This window comes from Oryza glaberrima, chromosome 4 (genome assembly GCF_000147395.1).
Source record: "Oryza glaberrima chromosome 4, OglaRS2, whole genome shotgun sequence".
Classification (NCBI taxonomy): Eukaryota; Viridiplantae; Streptophyta; class Magnoliopsida; order Poales; family Poaceae; genus Oryza; species Oryza glaberrima.
The window spans coordinates 19,868,767-19,884,811 of record NC_068329.1 but is presented as its reverse complement, the minus strand read 5'-3'; the positions used below and the strand labels follow the sequence as shown (position 1 = coordinate 19,884,811).

Below are 16,045 nucleotides of genomic sequence, written 5' to 3'. Positions count from 1 at the left end.
AAAATATTTTATTTCTTATTGTACCCCTAAACTAATAAAGATGGTTTGCTTTACTAATTAATTGCAATTTTGTTTTTTGTTTCTCTTTATACAACTCGTAAAAAATGTTAAGCCATAAACGACACCATAACCAAAGTTCTAAAATATTTTCAAAACTAGTGCTTCCAACCTATATAAACAATGATAAAAAAATGTTAACAAGTAGATTATAATGGATCTACCAATCCTATTAAATTTCAATGCAAATATGCCTTATATAGAGATAAAAAAAATGAGAAATATTGTTAGGGTGCGAGTGAACCATCTTCAATAGTTCGGGTTGTAAAATAAGCTAAAAAATTATTTAGGATGACTAGTGCTCCACCAACATAGTTCGAGGCAGTAAAATGGAACTTTTTAAATATATTTACCAATTTAACTATTTAGTATAGACTAGGTACTAAATAAATAAAAAAATTCAAATTTTATGTATGGCCAAAATGGGGAACAGTCAAAATGGTACCAATTATAAAAAATAATACTTATTCGACCGTGAATTTCCATAAATATTTTTATCCCTGTTCAAAGTACTTGATTTATCTAACGGTTTGAAAGTGGGCTGACGGCTAATGTGCTAGAAATGGGCTCTAAGGGTGTGAGGCGGTACAGACCGTAGCTGGACCGACTGACCCACCCCGCTTAATGGGTGTGTCCACCCCTACCCAAAATACAATAATACTTTGCTTATCTATTGGAACGGGAAATCCTCTTAAAATTTGCCTAATTCTGAATAGCTGGGCCAATTTACGCTTGCCTCGAATATGAAACCTAAAGGCATTTGGAAAACAATAAAATGTGCCTATATATACTTGCAGTGGCTTAGCTGCTCCTTGGACTAGATCGGTATAACTACTTGAATATGAATCAGTGAGGGGGCGATGTATCCTAGCTAGCTAGAACGAATCACTTACAATTGGTGGCCATGTGATGCACAATAAGAGGACCAAACAGGTAACACAAGTGGGATACAAATGCTTATATATAACCTTGCATCACCTATGTTATCTGAATTAGATCTAGTCTTTCTTTTTGTTCTTCTTATTCTTATGTGAATCATGTGATAGAAAGATGATGAATTATTAATTGCACCCAACATAAGTGTGAACATATCCTATGCAAGCACACAAGCTTTCTCGTGTACACACCGTGCACACCAACTAAAAAATATCATCAAAAGTTCTAAAAAAAATTGTACATGTAGTTTTAGTAGTATCACATCTATGTATGAAGTCTCATATCCAAATTTATTATATATAGCGAGAAAAAAGATATTTTTTTGATAAATTGATATTCTCAAAACTTTCAACAATTTATCTTTATGTTACGGTAAAATATAATGAATTTAAGGTTAAGACTTTATGTAACACTATTGGAAATACTTGTACAATTTTTTTAGATTTTTTGATAAAACTTATTAGTTAGTGTGCACGATGTGTGCACAAAAAATCTTGTGCGCACATGATTTATATGTTTCGAACACAAATAGTCCAATATATTAATTATATCTGTGAAGTTTATGCTACTTCACAAGATATTGGCATGCACGCTTGCATGTGAATGGATCTAATCCAACTATATTTTTATCCGAGTTTATGCCGAGTAGAGTGCATGATGAAGAGGAGAGAACATTGATGCAAAACCGCGCTTGTTTGAGGCATGGCACGAGGACCTTCGACTGAGGCTGCCGAAACCTGATAGGCTTAGGCGAAGCGCCAGCTGAAGACCAAGGTTTTCGCCTTAGGTGAACCCAACGGGCGAACCCATCGGGCGAAGCAGGAGGGATTCGCCATCAACCTAGATGCCATTCGCTACTTGAGGGCCAATTATAAAGCCCATTAAGGAGCCCATGACCAAATAGACACTAGTTACCCTCATAAGTGTTATCATAATGGCACAAAATTTGACAATTTGACCCTTTGCAAAAACTAATTTCACAAATGAACAATGGCCATAACTTATTTAAAAAATGACCCTTTTGTTCAGCGCCACATCGTATGGCGCTGAACTTAGACACCTCAGCGTCACGTCAACTGGCGCTGAATACTGTGCCACAGCGGATGGGAGGCTGAGTCGGCGTGCTAACGTGCATTCAACATTGTGCTATTTGGCGCTGATATGTCTAAGTTCAAGGCCATATGATTTGGCGTTGAACAAAAGAGTCATTTTTAAAATAAGTTTTGGCCGCGGCTCATTTGCAAAATTAGATTTCGGAAATGGTCAAATTATCAAATTAAATGATCATAATGTTATCCATGTAAATTCCCTTATACACATTAAGTCTAGGGTGCATGACCTTGTACTAAGGCTATAAATAGCCCCTAGAGACATGTAATAGGGGATCCCAAAAAATTCAATCAATTAATACATATTGCTTTACTTACTACTATGCAAACCACGTCTTTCGACGTGCGCAGTTATCAATCGACAAAAGTGTTGTTGGTACAGGAATCAATCATACCGTAATATCCCGGTTGTAAAAAGAATGAATATAACACAAAAGGCTCATCAATATATGTTTATTCCAGCAAAATCTACACAGTAAAGTTACATTTTCGCCACATACCAAAGTAATTAACCCGCACTGCTTATTTCCACATCGAACGGTCAAGCAGTCAAGCCGAAACAGAGACTGAAGCGGAAGATCAATCACAACAATATAAATTGAGAAAATCCATGAAATGCTATCGACAGACATTCCAATCCCAAAAATACCATCGACAAAAGCAACATCTTAAAAATGCCATCGTATAAGCATTTTTCTCCCAGAAATGACATCGCCGTCAATCTACCGTTGATTTCACACCGTTACAATTTAAGAATGACCAAATTGCCCTCAGTCCAAAATATACCCTAGCATTCACGGTAAAAAGGAAAAAGATAAAGATGAAATGGGGAAAATGTCTAGACCCGATCCAGGCGGCTCTATCGGCGGCGGCGGTCCATGGTGGCGGCGCGGCAGTCGTGGGGGCAGCGGCGTGGAGGTTGCTGGCTGTGGCGCAGGGTCCGAAGGCATTGGCGTGGGGGCTGTAGCGGCGAGGAGGCCGCATGTGGCGGCTCGACGGTCACTGGGGGCAGCGAGGAGGCCGCAGTCGCCGGTCCCTGACCGCCTTCATCGCCGTCTCTCAGGTGCTGCCGACGGTCACCTGAAGACCCGACGCCAGGACCCAGCGGTGACTCCTCCATCTCGGGTCCGACGGCACCCAGATCGTCGCACCCTCGCATCACCCAGGCTCCGCCCATCGCGCCATCCCCACGCCCATCGAGCAGTAGCGCCGCTGCCCATCACGCCCTTCCCCTTGGCCATCGATGACCTGTGATGCAGTCCTGTTTTTTGGGAATCTGCCTGTCCTCCTATTGCTGCAGACGAGAGGCCAGAAACAGGTCAATAGCTAGCTCTGTTCTATTGCTTGCTACTCCGCTCCTTGTTTCTTACTCCCTCCGTCCCCATGTTATAAGGGATTTTGAGTTTTTATTGTAACTCGTCTTATTTAAATTTCTTTTGCAAATATAAAAAACGAAAAGTTGTACTTAAAATACTGTAGATAATAAAGTAAGTCACAAATAAAATAAATAATAATTTCAAAAAATTTTGAATAAGACGAGTGGTCAAACGTTACAAGAAAAAACTCAAAATCCCTTATATTATGGGACGGAGGAAGTATTTTTTTCTTTTGCTTACTTTGTCAAATTGATCAATCTCCCTATCGTGTTTGTATTAATTCTGATGGAGGGAAGCCGATCTTGTTGACTTTCTTTATTCAGGGACAAGTAATTTATGTTGGATGATCAATTCTGAGTAGTGTGTCTATATACTGACTATCATTTTAACAAGGGAGCTGTGTGGGTTTTTAGGATTCAATTCTAATGAAATCAAAGAAAATCTCTTGAAGATTTTCTCTGGTTACAGTTGGCTTTTGTATCCTTAAGAGATGGGGATTTTGTACTCATTGTGTCCTTCAGAGCTAGATTGAAAGTTGAATCAATGCAAAATAATGTTGTCTCAGCAAATGGTTGTCTAGGGGTAAGATTGTCTTTTCATACCACTTAACGGAGATTTGTTAACAGTAGGTTAACAGTGATGGTATTTCTGGGAGAAAGAGGCTTGTACGATGGTATTTTTAGGAAGTTGTTCTTATCAATGGTATTTTTAGAATTATGATGCTTGTCGATGTCATTTTATGGATTTTCTCGTATAAATTACATGACATATCACAAGACAGTATTGCGCAAGGATGCACAAATTTAAAACCGGAAAGAAATGAGACAGACGTATATATATCGCTGCATTATTTGAGCCGCAACACACAGCACCGTCGTCGAAGCCAGCGTCTGATCTGCTCTACTTGCAGACGCCTCCACTCGGCGCAGTGCTGGTCCGGTGGCTCGCCGGCGAGCCACTGCTCGACGGCGAACTCCACAGTGGAGCACGATAGATGTCGGTGAAGATCGAGCACGCCGGCGGTGTCGTGCGTTCGGCGTCTTCAGCAGCATCGTATACTGATTGGCCGTGCATAGACGGTCCCGGTGACCCGGTCCCGGTCTCTGCTGCATCCTCGCCACGGTCCTCGGGTCCCGGTGTACAGTACACGCACCCGTACTTCTCCTCCTCGCCGGCGGCCACCACCAAGTCCGGGACCGCCAGCGTCAATAACGAGACTAGCTCAAAACAAACTAATGTGTATATACGCGCGTTCATACGTACCAAGATCGCCGTAGCAACGAGGATGGCAAAGCAGAACAGCAGCTTCCTATTTGCAGCCATTGGGTATTGTTGAACCTTCAACGAGTAGCTAGGCTCGACTGACTCTAGCTAGTTTATTTTGCACTTCTGTTGAGGCTGTGTTTAGTTCCACGTTAAAATTGGAAGTTTGACTAAAATTGAAAGTTTGAAGAAAAAAGTTACTAGTTTATGTGTGTAGAAAAGTTTTGATGTGATGAAAAAGTTGAAAGTTTGAAAAAAAAGTTAGGAACTAAACTGGGCCGTACCGATTTGTGAGCTAGAGGAGGCTAATGAGGGTATTTATAAGGCGAGCTAGAGGACCAGAGCTAATATATTGGCTTGTTAAATATTCTGAGGGATGGATCCCTTCGTCGTAAAATAAATTAACTCATGATAAAATGTAACATTATATATACTAGACACCGATCCACGTGACATAGCTATTACTTTCTTAATTATAAATATTAGAACTTTGATCATATATGAAATATGATGGGTATTTTCTGAATTATGTATGATGCTTTAGTAAGAAAGTCCGCCTCACTTTCAAGTTGCTAGCTACAACTTTATACTATTAACTCTGAATTTTAAAATTGTCAAATTTTATAAAACTAAAATTAAAAGAGTCAATGTTACTTCTAGTTCAAGTTCTATTTTACATGTGCTCCCAATATTATCTCGGTTTCAATGATTCTAACCCATGGCTAGATATATTAATTAAGTTAAGTGAAACCTCTTAAAGTATCATAATATTATTAGTAATTGATATAGAGGTAGACAGAAGGACGGCACTAAAAAAAAAAAGATGCGCGCAACACGCCAATGAAACAATGGGGGAGGCAAGTGATTATAGAAAAGGGGATCGCTGATCAAGGATAAAATAGATAGAGGATATCAAGAATTAAGTTTTTAGAAGAATAAAATATATAGAAAAGGGGATCGCTGATAAGGATAAAATATATAGAGGATATCAAGAATTAAGTCTTTATAAAGAATAAAATATATTAATTAGTGGTAATATATCTTGTGAGATGCATACAAATGGATAACTTATCTTATATAAATGGTTTTGATAGTTCACAGAACTTGATTGGAGTATGATCAAGCTCAATTTACCGCATGGCCTTCTAATTATACCGATGAAATCACATCACTATCCCAAGACTGATATGGATGAAATATACGATCATGCCATATAATATACTGTTGTGCTGAGTTCAATAGAACTTCGCATCATCTTATGTGAGTCGTTAAAAAAATAATATGTTGTTGTGCTGAGTTTGAATGGATAAGATATGAGTTGTGCAAGATTGTTCAGGAAGCTGAAAAATTATACGAAAGGAAGGGCATTGTCTAGTGTTAGATTTATATCTGATCGTCCGAAATGGGTTTATAGTGATTGCTTGCGTTTGAGGCCGTCTTACCTTTTTGGTCTAAAGTCTAGACCGCAGAGCACCGGCTCCAACGAGGCGCGCACATAAGGAAAGGAAAACCTGCAACAACTCGGTCTCCTCCCGTTTCGATCAAACAGAAAACCAGAAAATAAAAGAGAAAAAGGTGATAGTAAGCCTCCGCTTCCCAAACTCCCCCAAAGGCCTCCAAGCTCGACCCCGAACCGGAAGCATTCCTCGTCGGCGAGGAGCGGCGAGATCCCCCGGGCCCCGGCCATGGAGGGGCTCCTGTCCAAGCTCCGGAGCCTGGACGCCTACCCCAAGGTGAACGAGGACTTCTACAGCCGCACGCTCTCCGGCGGCATCATCACGCTCGCCTCCTCCGTCGTCATGCTCCTCCTCTTCGTCTCAGAGCTCCGTACGCCTCCTCGCTCTCCCCTCCCTCCCTCCCTCTCACTTCCGATCTAGTTCCGCTGCTCTCAACCCTAGCCTCCGGATGGGTGCCTTTGGAGATCCGATGGCCATGGATTTGAGTATTTGACCATGGGGGATATGCTGGACGAGGGTTTGCCTGATTGATTTAATTCGGTGCGCTAGTGAGGTGTGGGCCGTTGTTGCATTGTGGTTTTGCGTTTTACGGCGGGAATTCGCCCTCACCGTAGAGATCTCCTTGACTGTTTTAGAGGATCTGGTTGATGAGGCTGGAATCGAGCCGCTATTTCGACTATACAGCGTTGAGTTTTGCTTCATCTGGTTGTTACTGGCTTACTGCTGGTATATTGCATTGAAGAATCATTTGTTGCTCGATTCTGTTACATGAATAATTGGACAGTTCGTGAGCTTCTATTTTTACTTTTGTTGTGCTGTGCTTGGTTAAGTATGCGTGCAGAACATTCTACCATTTTGGTATTAATGTGTTCTCACAACTCCTAGGGACTCCATAATGAATACGAAGATCAAACTTGCACACATAATGCTCGGTTCCTTGTGTACAGAGAAACTTGAGATGCTGCAGAAATGAGTTAAACCGAACTTTTGATCATCATCAGAGTTCCTTAATATTTACTATGTATGACAAAATCAAATTAGTCCAAGACCATATCATTAAAATGAAAAAGAGGGGCTGTTTTTATAATATCATGTTTTATTTCTGAGTGTAAAAATATACTCATAATGTCTAAATTTGCTTCCATATCCTAGTGCTGTTGAACATTCTTTTTGTATTCATGATTCATCCTGTGCTCAGTAGCTAATGTTTCACCATACAGGATTATATCTTCATGCGGTCACAGAAACAACACTAAGGGTTGATACCTCAAGGGGAGAAACACTTCGCATAAATGTAATGACCAGCTTTAATTCTAAATCTTTGATTGCATCTGATTATATTCTAAACCTTTCTTTTTTATTTCTACCAAATATTGAGAAACTTTCCGTTCCTCATTTCTTTTAGATAATTTTCTCGTTCCCTTTTTCCTTTCTTTCTTTTTTTTTCTTTTTTGCCAGTTAGCTCATCTGATTATATTCAGAAATTTCTCTCTTCTATGTTCAATTGTTACCTTCTTTACTACATTCTGTTCAGGACACACGTTGACATATACCTTTGGTATGATTCTAAAAATGCAGTTTGATGTCACCTTTCCAGCCCTTCAGTGTTCTATAATAAGCCTTGATGCAATGGACATCAGTGGACAAGAGCACCTTGATGTGGTATGTATCTGTGTGTTGTTATTGTTGCTGTATGTGTTATGGTTGATCACTGGTTGTTGCAGACTTTTAGTGAGTAGTAGCTAACACAGCTTTGTGTAATGCTCTTATGTAGAAACATGATATATTCAAGCAGAGAATTGATGTCCATGGTAATGTTATTGCAACTAAGCAAGATGCAGTTGGTGGGATGAAGGTTAGTGCTTTTCACTGTCCTTAAGAACAATACGCTCATGATTTTTAGAATATTGTAAGGCGTTACTTCAAAGTCCCATTTATGAATTAATCAAAATCATAACTAGTATGAATGCATTTTGTCATGGAAATGCCTTACAGTCCTAGATTCTTAACGTGAAGCTAACGAGGACTGGTTATTTAAAATTGTACCATATCTGAAATCTGAGTTATTAACAAGATAACATAACATATATCATTTTCCATAACTATGCAATTAAGTAAATTCTGGCTTGTAATGTCCAGATCTTGATGCATTTCGTTAACCCTAAAGATGCATGTTTCCTTGTTTCTTATTTTTTACAGGTGGAACAGCCCCTACAACGGCATGGCGGCAGGCTTGAACACAATGAGACCTATTGTGGCTCTTGTTATGGTGCGGAAGAAGTATGCTCCTCTTGCTTTTAGATGATATTTCGTCCTGACTCGTATCTCTACTACTTTAAAAGCGAAGTTGTCCCCCTTAGCATCTGACTTCACCCACATCCCCCCCCCCCCCCAAAAAAAAAATAAAATAAAATTAACAACAACAATAATAATAATCATAATAAAATGTGTTTCCACGTGAAAATTGACGTAGAAAAACCAGATAGAAAAAGAAAAAACCATTCATCCGTTTTCCTCTAAATCCTATTCAACTCAAGGGCATGCAACTAGCACTACACAAAAGTTTTACTGCCCTGTGGCCTTAGCGAAAAAGACACGCCTGATAGTGATAGTAGGGGTTATCAGATATAATTTGCTTGGGTTAGACCATTTAATTTTTTTAGCTTTCTGTTTTCTTCTTTATTTGCTTACTGTACAATGGATTGCCCTCTGTTTTGCAACCTTGGCCATTACTCCTTTGTGTTTTTTATGGGATATTGTTCTTATATTTTAGCTCACTAGTGCCTTATATGCTGATCTCAATAATTCCAGGGTTCTTTTCTATTATCTGTTTCTTATTCACATGAATTAGATTGTTATATAGTGCTCCGTATATTTGGTGCATCAGTCATTCTTCCAGGGGTTTCACTGAATATCTTCTTTCATTTAATGTAGTCTGATGAGCAGTGTTGTAACTCGTGTGAAGATGTTCGAGAAGCATACAGGAAAAAAGGTTGGGGTGTATCAAATCCAGATTTGATCGACCAGGTATAAAATCTTTTTTATTATTATGTGCTATAACTATGTACCTGCATATGTAACATAAGTTGCATGCTGTATAACTCGTGTTCCTTCCACCTAGGGGCATTTTATTTTGCCTGATATGCATTGTTCTGTAGTGCAAAAGGGAAGGCTTCCTTCAGAGTATAAAGGATGAAGAAGGAGAAGGATGCAATATTTATGGTTTCCTGGAAGTTAACAAGGTTGCTGGAAATTTCCACTTTGCTCCAGGGAAAAGCTTCCAGAAGGCAAATGTTCATGTCCACGACTTGCTTCCATTCCAAAAGGACAGCTTCAATGTAATAATACTTGAGCATGATTTCTAACTGTGAATACTGGCAGGCAGGAAAATTATTGTTTCCATGTGAACATTCTTTCTTTAATATTCCAACTTTTACTTTATTCTTTATGTTCCAGGTCAGCCATAAAATAAATAAGTTAAGTTTTGGACAACGCTTTCCTGGTGTGGTTAATCCTCTTGACGGGTAGCTTGTTTTTCTCATGTTTTCATTTCATTGTGTCCTTTTCTATGTTTATTAGAATTAAGTGCATGCGCCTAAGAATAATAAAAGTGATACTAAAGATTTCTAAGATCTCTCTGCTTGTAAAATATCAGGGCACAATGGATGCAACATTCATCATATGGAATGTACCAATACTTCATCAAGGTCTGTCCTATACTCTTTAACTATCTTAGGAAAAAGTATGGAATGCTAAATCATGTTGCTTATTTCATTGCACGTGATATTATAGCATGATATAGGAAATGTGATGATAATATTGTGTTTTTTTTCAGGTTGTTCCCACTGTCTACACAGACATAAATGAACACATTATTCTTTCGAATCAGGTAATGCCTTCCTTTTTTCCCTCATGTGCACAAGTATCGTCAAGTTCACCTATGCACATGTATGTATGGATGGATACGATTTTAAACATATCTTAAAATGCTGTTATTCCTTGCTGCAGTTTTCTGTGACGGAACATTTTAGAAGTAGTGAGAGCGGTCGGATACAGGCTGTTCCTGGAGTATTTTTCTTTTACGACCTTTCGCCAATTAAGGTATCGTTTTGAAGTATTTTCTTTGACGCTGCTATTAGACTGGCTTCCCAATTTGCACCATCTTCTGTGTTGTCTTTTATACCATATTTTCCTTATATGAATGGGAAATCAGTGTTCATGCCTTCAATGTTTAATAATACATCTTGCAGTGATATTACTGCAACAATCATATAAACCTCCCATCGATGCCTTTTGCAGGTCACATTCACGGAACAGCATGTGTCATTTTTGCACTTCTTAACTAATGTTTGCGCTATAGTTGGAGGTAATATTTCCCTTGTGGACATTGTCTTACACTTAATACTCAATTTTATTAAACTGTATATGTTTCATTTAAGCATTTGATATTTTAAGCATCGAATTTCTTTTTCTTCAAAACCTGAGATATCTACATTTGTGTCTAAGAACAAACAAATGTAGCTGCTGAAGCAAGTGAACGATACCTGAAGTTAGACATATGTCTTGCCATTTAGTCTTTGTATATTTCTCTTTGTTTTGTCTAATTTAGTCTACTCCTGAACGATGTGCAAAATATGCAACTTTTTTTCTGTCAGCTCTAGGGGCCATACATTATTAGAAGTTATGAAATTAACCCAGGTCATCAACATCCTAGTAACCTAAGGTGCCTATATTCTTGATGTGCAGGCGTCTTCACTGTTTCTGGAATCATAGATTCATTTGTATACCATGGCCAGAGAGCAATCAAGAAGAAGATGGAAATCGGAAAATTCAACTGAATATTGAATGTAGCCTTCCTGTTGGTACTACCCACAACTCATTCCATTTTCAGGACTTACTTTTGAAGAACTATTGTCACAGTAGGGGGCGAGGCCGCTCCAAGTTCAAAAAACGCCAGTGAACCAACCCACTAATATTTCTCATATGCTTTCTGCTCTGAAACTATTGATTCCCGTGCATAGTTTATAACCAACTGGTCATCAAAGTACAAGTGACTTGGCTGCTTGCTTCCAGCAGAAGCTACCTGTAAAGGAAATGGTTCATCTGGTTATACTGCCCTGGGGCAAACGGAGCATTTCAGAGATGCTCAATTTTGTAGACCATACCAGGAAACATTTTGTGTAAGCTGTATTTTTTTTCTTTTGTTGTAAATCGGAGACTCCGTGTTAATGAGCTCTTGCTTCTTTGTAGAACAGAAAATTTTCCTGACTCCGTGTTTTATACATCATATTCTTTTACTTACCTGTAGCTTTCACATGCTAGGTAAAAGAATGTGTAATTATTTCGAGGAAAAGTTTATTTTCTCCCTTGCTCCCCGTTCTCTACAGAGTTTACTGTAATCGGTAGAAGTCAATGACCATTGTATTAGATATAAAGTAACCATGTGACGGTGTGGATGGTATCCCATAATGAATGCACCATGTCTTTTGCTCCGTCCGTCATAAAAAAAGGATAAGTATTTATGAATCTGGATGTCTAGAACTTCATGTTTATATATTTTTTATATTCTAGGATGGATGGGTGTGTTGTATATACTTGTTGTAATTAAGAAGGGGCCATTTTGAGTTAACTTACCGTGCAAATTGAATTTTGTTACTGTTTGGTACTTCTATTTCCTCTGTCCACTTTCTTTGTCTTGAATAAAATTATTTTTAACTATATTTTTTTAAAAAAATAAATTTATTTTTGAGTAATCATTGGATGAAAGTAAAAAAGAAATGCATTGGAAGTAGATAATATATTAAGGTTTGATTAAGTTAAGGTATTTAGTTTTTTTATTGGTACGTGTGGGATGAATGAAAAATTGAGTGTTTTAAGATGGACGAAGTATTTGTGAGAAGTGCACATGAACTTTCTCTGCAAGCGCTTCTATTCAACGAACATAAATAATTGTATTCATTTGCTCGTTCTTACCTTCACATAACCTTACCTGTTTCTTTAACAAAGCTACAGAGCTAGTACTAATGTTTAGTGGATGTCGATGAAATTTGTTCAGTCCATACGTACTTAATCTGTATTCAGTGAAGTGCCTAATAGTATTATAAACAAAATAAAATGTATTTTATTCAAAAAATAAAAAAGAAACAACAATAAGAAAAAATAAAGCGAGGAAGACCATAGCATCGTCGTCCGCACCAAACCAAGCAAACTCCATCTCATCGTCGCTCCGGTCTCCACCCTCCTCCACCAACTCCCGCCGCCGCCGCCGCCGGCGGTCGTGCGCTCCGGGCCGCAGCCATGCACGGCCGCCGCCACCTCGCCGCCTCCCTGGCCCGCGCCCTGACCTACGCCCCCTCCCGCTCCATCTCCTCCACCCCGTCGCTCCTCCAAACCCTCGACCCGTCCACGCCCTCCCCCGCGGCCGCCCCGCCCACCGCGGGGCGGCTCGCGGAGCTCCGTCAGCGGCTGCAGGCGGACGCGCCGTCGCTGGGGGACTTCACGTACTCGGTGGAGGTGGGGACGCGGAAGAAGCCGCTGCCCAAGCCCAAGTGGATGAAGGAGACGATACCAGGCGGCGCCAAGTACGCGGGGATCAAGGCCAAGCTGCGGGAGCTGAAGCTGCACACCGTCTGCGAGGAGGCGCGCTGCCCAAACCTCGGCGAGTGCTGGTCCGGCGGCGAGACCGGCACCGCCACCGCCACCATCATGATCCTCGGGGACACCTGCACGCGCGGCTGCAGGTAAGAGATTAATCCTCTTCTTGTTGCTGCTTGCATTAGATGTAGCTGGGCTGCTGCTTAGATCCTTTTCGGATTGTACATGGAGACCTTACTATCATGTCTCCGTAATATTAGAGACTTTATCTGTAGAGATAGAATGAAGCTTTCTCATATGCTATCCATTTCGATGAAATTTCACAGATTGATGTCCTTGAAGGTATAACTTGAGCCATGTTAGTGCAATTGATGTGGTTATTGTATCTTCTAGTTTATTTTAGTTGCTTGTGCTAGATTATGTGGATGCTTGAGCTCTGCTTGTGATGTAAAATTAGGTCCTATCATTTGTGCATTAGGGATGTTAGCAAAAATTGTAGAAATAGGCAAAGAGGTAATTAACTTAGTGTAGAGAAATCATGAGGGATCTCCAGTTCTTCTGTATTTTCGAATAGGTTGTTTTCTTAAACATAAACCAACCTTGTTGGAAATATTTTGAGCATAAATTTCAAAAAATATCAGAATAGGTTGTCCTGTATGATGACAATTTCAGGGTACTGTCTCTTTATCTAGTACTATCCATGTGACCTTGTATGGAAAGAAGTGTTCTGTGTTATTATTGTTGTGATTTGTCCATGAATTCCAGTTGCTAGTTTAAGATTTGCTGATGTTGCGCTCTACCTTCTCGTGAATTGGCACTAACCTTTTAGACAAGGTATTGCAAGTCTTCTGTTTTGATCGTTTAGTGAGTTGGCAAGTCATTGATTTGCAGGTTTTGTAATGTCAAGACCTCGCGAACTCCTCCGCCACCAGATCCTGATGAACCTTCTAATGTTGCTCAAGCTATTGCCTCGTGGGGCCTGGAGTATATTGTCATCACAAGTGTTGACCGCGATGATTTACCTGATCAAGGGAGTGGTCACTTTGCTGAAACAGTTCAAAAGTTAAAGGTGTTGAAGCCAGAAATGCTTATTGAAGCACTTGGTAAGTGACATATTTCTGGTATATTGCTTTGTTATTCGGTCAGTATATTATCAGTCCTCTGTCTGCTAATGTTGTGCTTCCCTATATTGTACCCTTATGCAAGTTATTTTGCAGTTCCTGATTTCCGTGGAGACCCAGCATGTGTAGAGAAGGTTGCTACTTCTGGGTTGCATGTTTTCGCCCACAACATTGAAACAGTTGAAGAGCTGCAAAGAAATGTGAGAGATCATCGTGCGAACTTCAAGCAATCAATAGATGTCCTGAAATTGGCAAAAGAGTATGCTCCAGCTGGTACCCTCACAAAGACATCAATCATGCTGGGTTGTGGAGAAACGCCTGATCAGGTTATCAGCACGATGGAAAAGGTTAGGGCTGCTGGTGTTGATGTAATGACATTTGGTCAGTACATGAGACCATCTAAACGTCATATGCCTGTTTCCGAGTATGTTACTCCCGAAGCCTTTGAGAGGTATCGATCCCTTGGTGTTGACATGGTACGTCCGTCTTCCTGGAAGTTTTTTGCATCATTCAAAGTAAAATCAAGTATTGGCTTTCATTAGTAGGATACATAGTGTACATGGCAAAGCTTAATTTACTATTAACATCAGATTTTATCACAATAAAGAAGCTTTCCTTGGCATCCTCATGTAGACTATTAGCTAGTCAATCTTTATTAGTTTTCAATGAGGGATATGATAAACAGAACAATACAACCAATCTAAATAGCTGTTTATTAGTTCTATCATTTGGTGGACCAAACTTGATTTTTTGAGAACGTAGGCACTTGCTTTGTCATACAATCTGCCTCCATGCTCAACAATCTTAACTCCAGGGATTTGTAAATCTCGACTTTAAATTTGGGCTCCTTTGGAAGAAAGGATTTTTGAAGGAATTCTGGAGGAATTCAATCCTATGGAAAATTTTCATACGTGGTCGTTTGGATCAAAGGAATAGATAGCCAAAAATCCTATAAAATTTTAGATTGGCTCAAAACATAGGAATTTTTCCATGAGGTCCAACCTCTTGGGGGAAAAAAATCTTCTCTCTCTCTCTCTTCTTATTCTTACATTTTTCCTGGGCTCCATTTAAACGGTCATTCCTATAGTATTCCTGCAATTTTTCAGTCCATAGGATTTGAGGTGCTTGAGCACTCCAATCCTGTATTTTTCCTATTCCTGTGTTTTAAGAATCTTGCTTTCCAAAGGAGCCTTGCATGCATTTCTTAATACTCCCATGTTGGCTCTCAGAATCTTTCCTACAGTTCAAGGTTTTTAAACAATACTACTGTACTTTGTATAACAGTAATTAGCTTGTTTGCTGATGAAATGCCATGGTCATGAATACCAGGGCTTCCGTTATGTGGCTTCGGGCCCAATGGTTCGATCTTCCTACAAAGCTGGTGAGTTCTACATAAAAGCCATGATTGAAGCTGACAGAGCAAAAGCTACGACTGCAATATAGTTGACCCTCTTTCCTTGACATTGTTACACTGCAAATAAAGTCGCAGGATTCTAAAAGTTCTTATTGGAAAAACATGTTCATTTTTGTTCATTTTTGTCATAATTGCAATCGTGCCCCTTTCAACTTCTCACTGCCCCTTGTACCATTTCAACATCTCCAAGCTATGTTTGAAATTGTTGCTCTCTTTTGTTTTATAATGTAAAAATCACGAGTCCCTGTGGTCCAGTTGTCAATCATTCATTCATTGCTGTAAACTTCAACAGTAGCAGGAAGTCAAGTCAAACTACCCACTGAAAATGTAGGATATTGTCCCTCATGTTACTATGCTGTACTTTTGTATATATGATGGCACAATGTGAAGATGGTAAACTTGCCTGCTGTTCCATTGAAGATCAGATCTGATGTAGACCATTCCAAAAAGATGGAGCCCGCCCAATGCTCCACGATCGACGAAACACTCTTTCTGCAAGTCAACAAAGGCCCTCCCCCAGGGGCTAATTGGAGGAATATGTTAGGGGTAAAGAGCACCACTACGAGAATTATTGACACTTCCATCGGTGTCTTGTCCCCAAAAGAAACTAAATGGCCGTGCAATAATGCTTGAACTCGCTGAATTATTATATTGCATTGTGGACATCCCGTTGAAGTTGAAGGCCAGGAGGATTTGCGTGTCCCACCATATTCACCAG

The 16,045-nt window shown here is 39.7% G+C and overlaps 2 protein-coding genes across 2 annotated transcripts; both read left to right on the top strand.

Moving 5' to 3' along the window:
* The first annotated feature begins 6,257 nt into the window (after positions 1-6,257).
* LOC127770548 (uncharacterized) lies at positions 6,258-11,561 on the top strand. Its single transcript, XM_052296308.1, has 13 exons — positions 6,258-6,568; positions 7,419-7,492; positions 7,777-7,860; positions 7,973-8,053; positions 8,398-8,478; positions 9,133-9,225; positions 9,357-9,536; positions 9,655-9,722; positions 9,854-9,905; positions 10,034-10,087; positions 10,207-10,299; positions 10,498-10,564; positions 10,945-11,561. Exons 1-13 carry the CDS (start codon positions 6,427-6,429, stop codon positions 11,034-11,036), a joined length of 1,161 nt encoding a protein of 386 aa, XP_052152268.1. The 5' UTR covers positions 6,258-6,426; the 3' UTR covers positions 11,037-11,561.
* An 816-nt stretch (positions 11,562-12,377) lies between these two features.
* LOC127770549 (lipoyl synthase, mitochondrial) lies at positions 12,378-15,746 on the top strand. Its single transcript, XM_052296309.1, has 4 exons — positions 12,378-12,938; positions 13,684-13,895; positions 14,010-14,389; positions 15,243-15,746. The coding sequence occupies exons 1-4, from the start codon at positions 12,496-12,498 to the stop codon at positions 15,354-15,356; spliced, it is 1,149 nt and encodes a 382-aa protein (XP_052152269.1). The 5' UTR covers positions 12,378-12,495; the 3' UTR covers positions 15,357-15,746.
* The last annotated feature ends 299 nt before the right edge of the window (positions 15,747-16,045 follow it).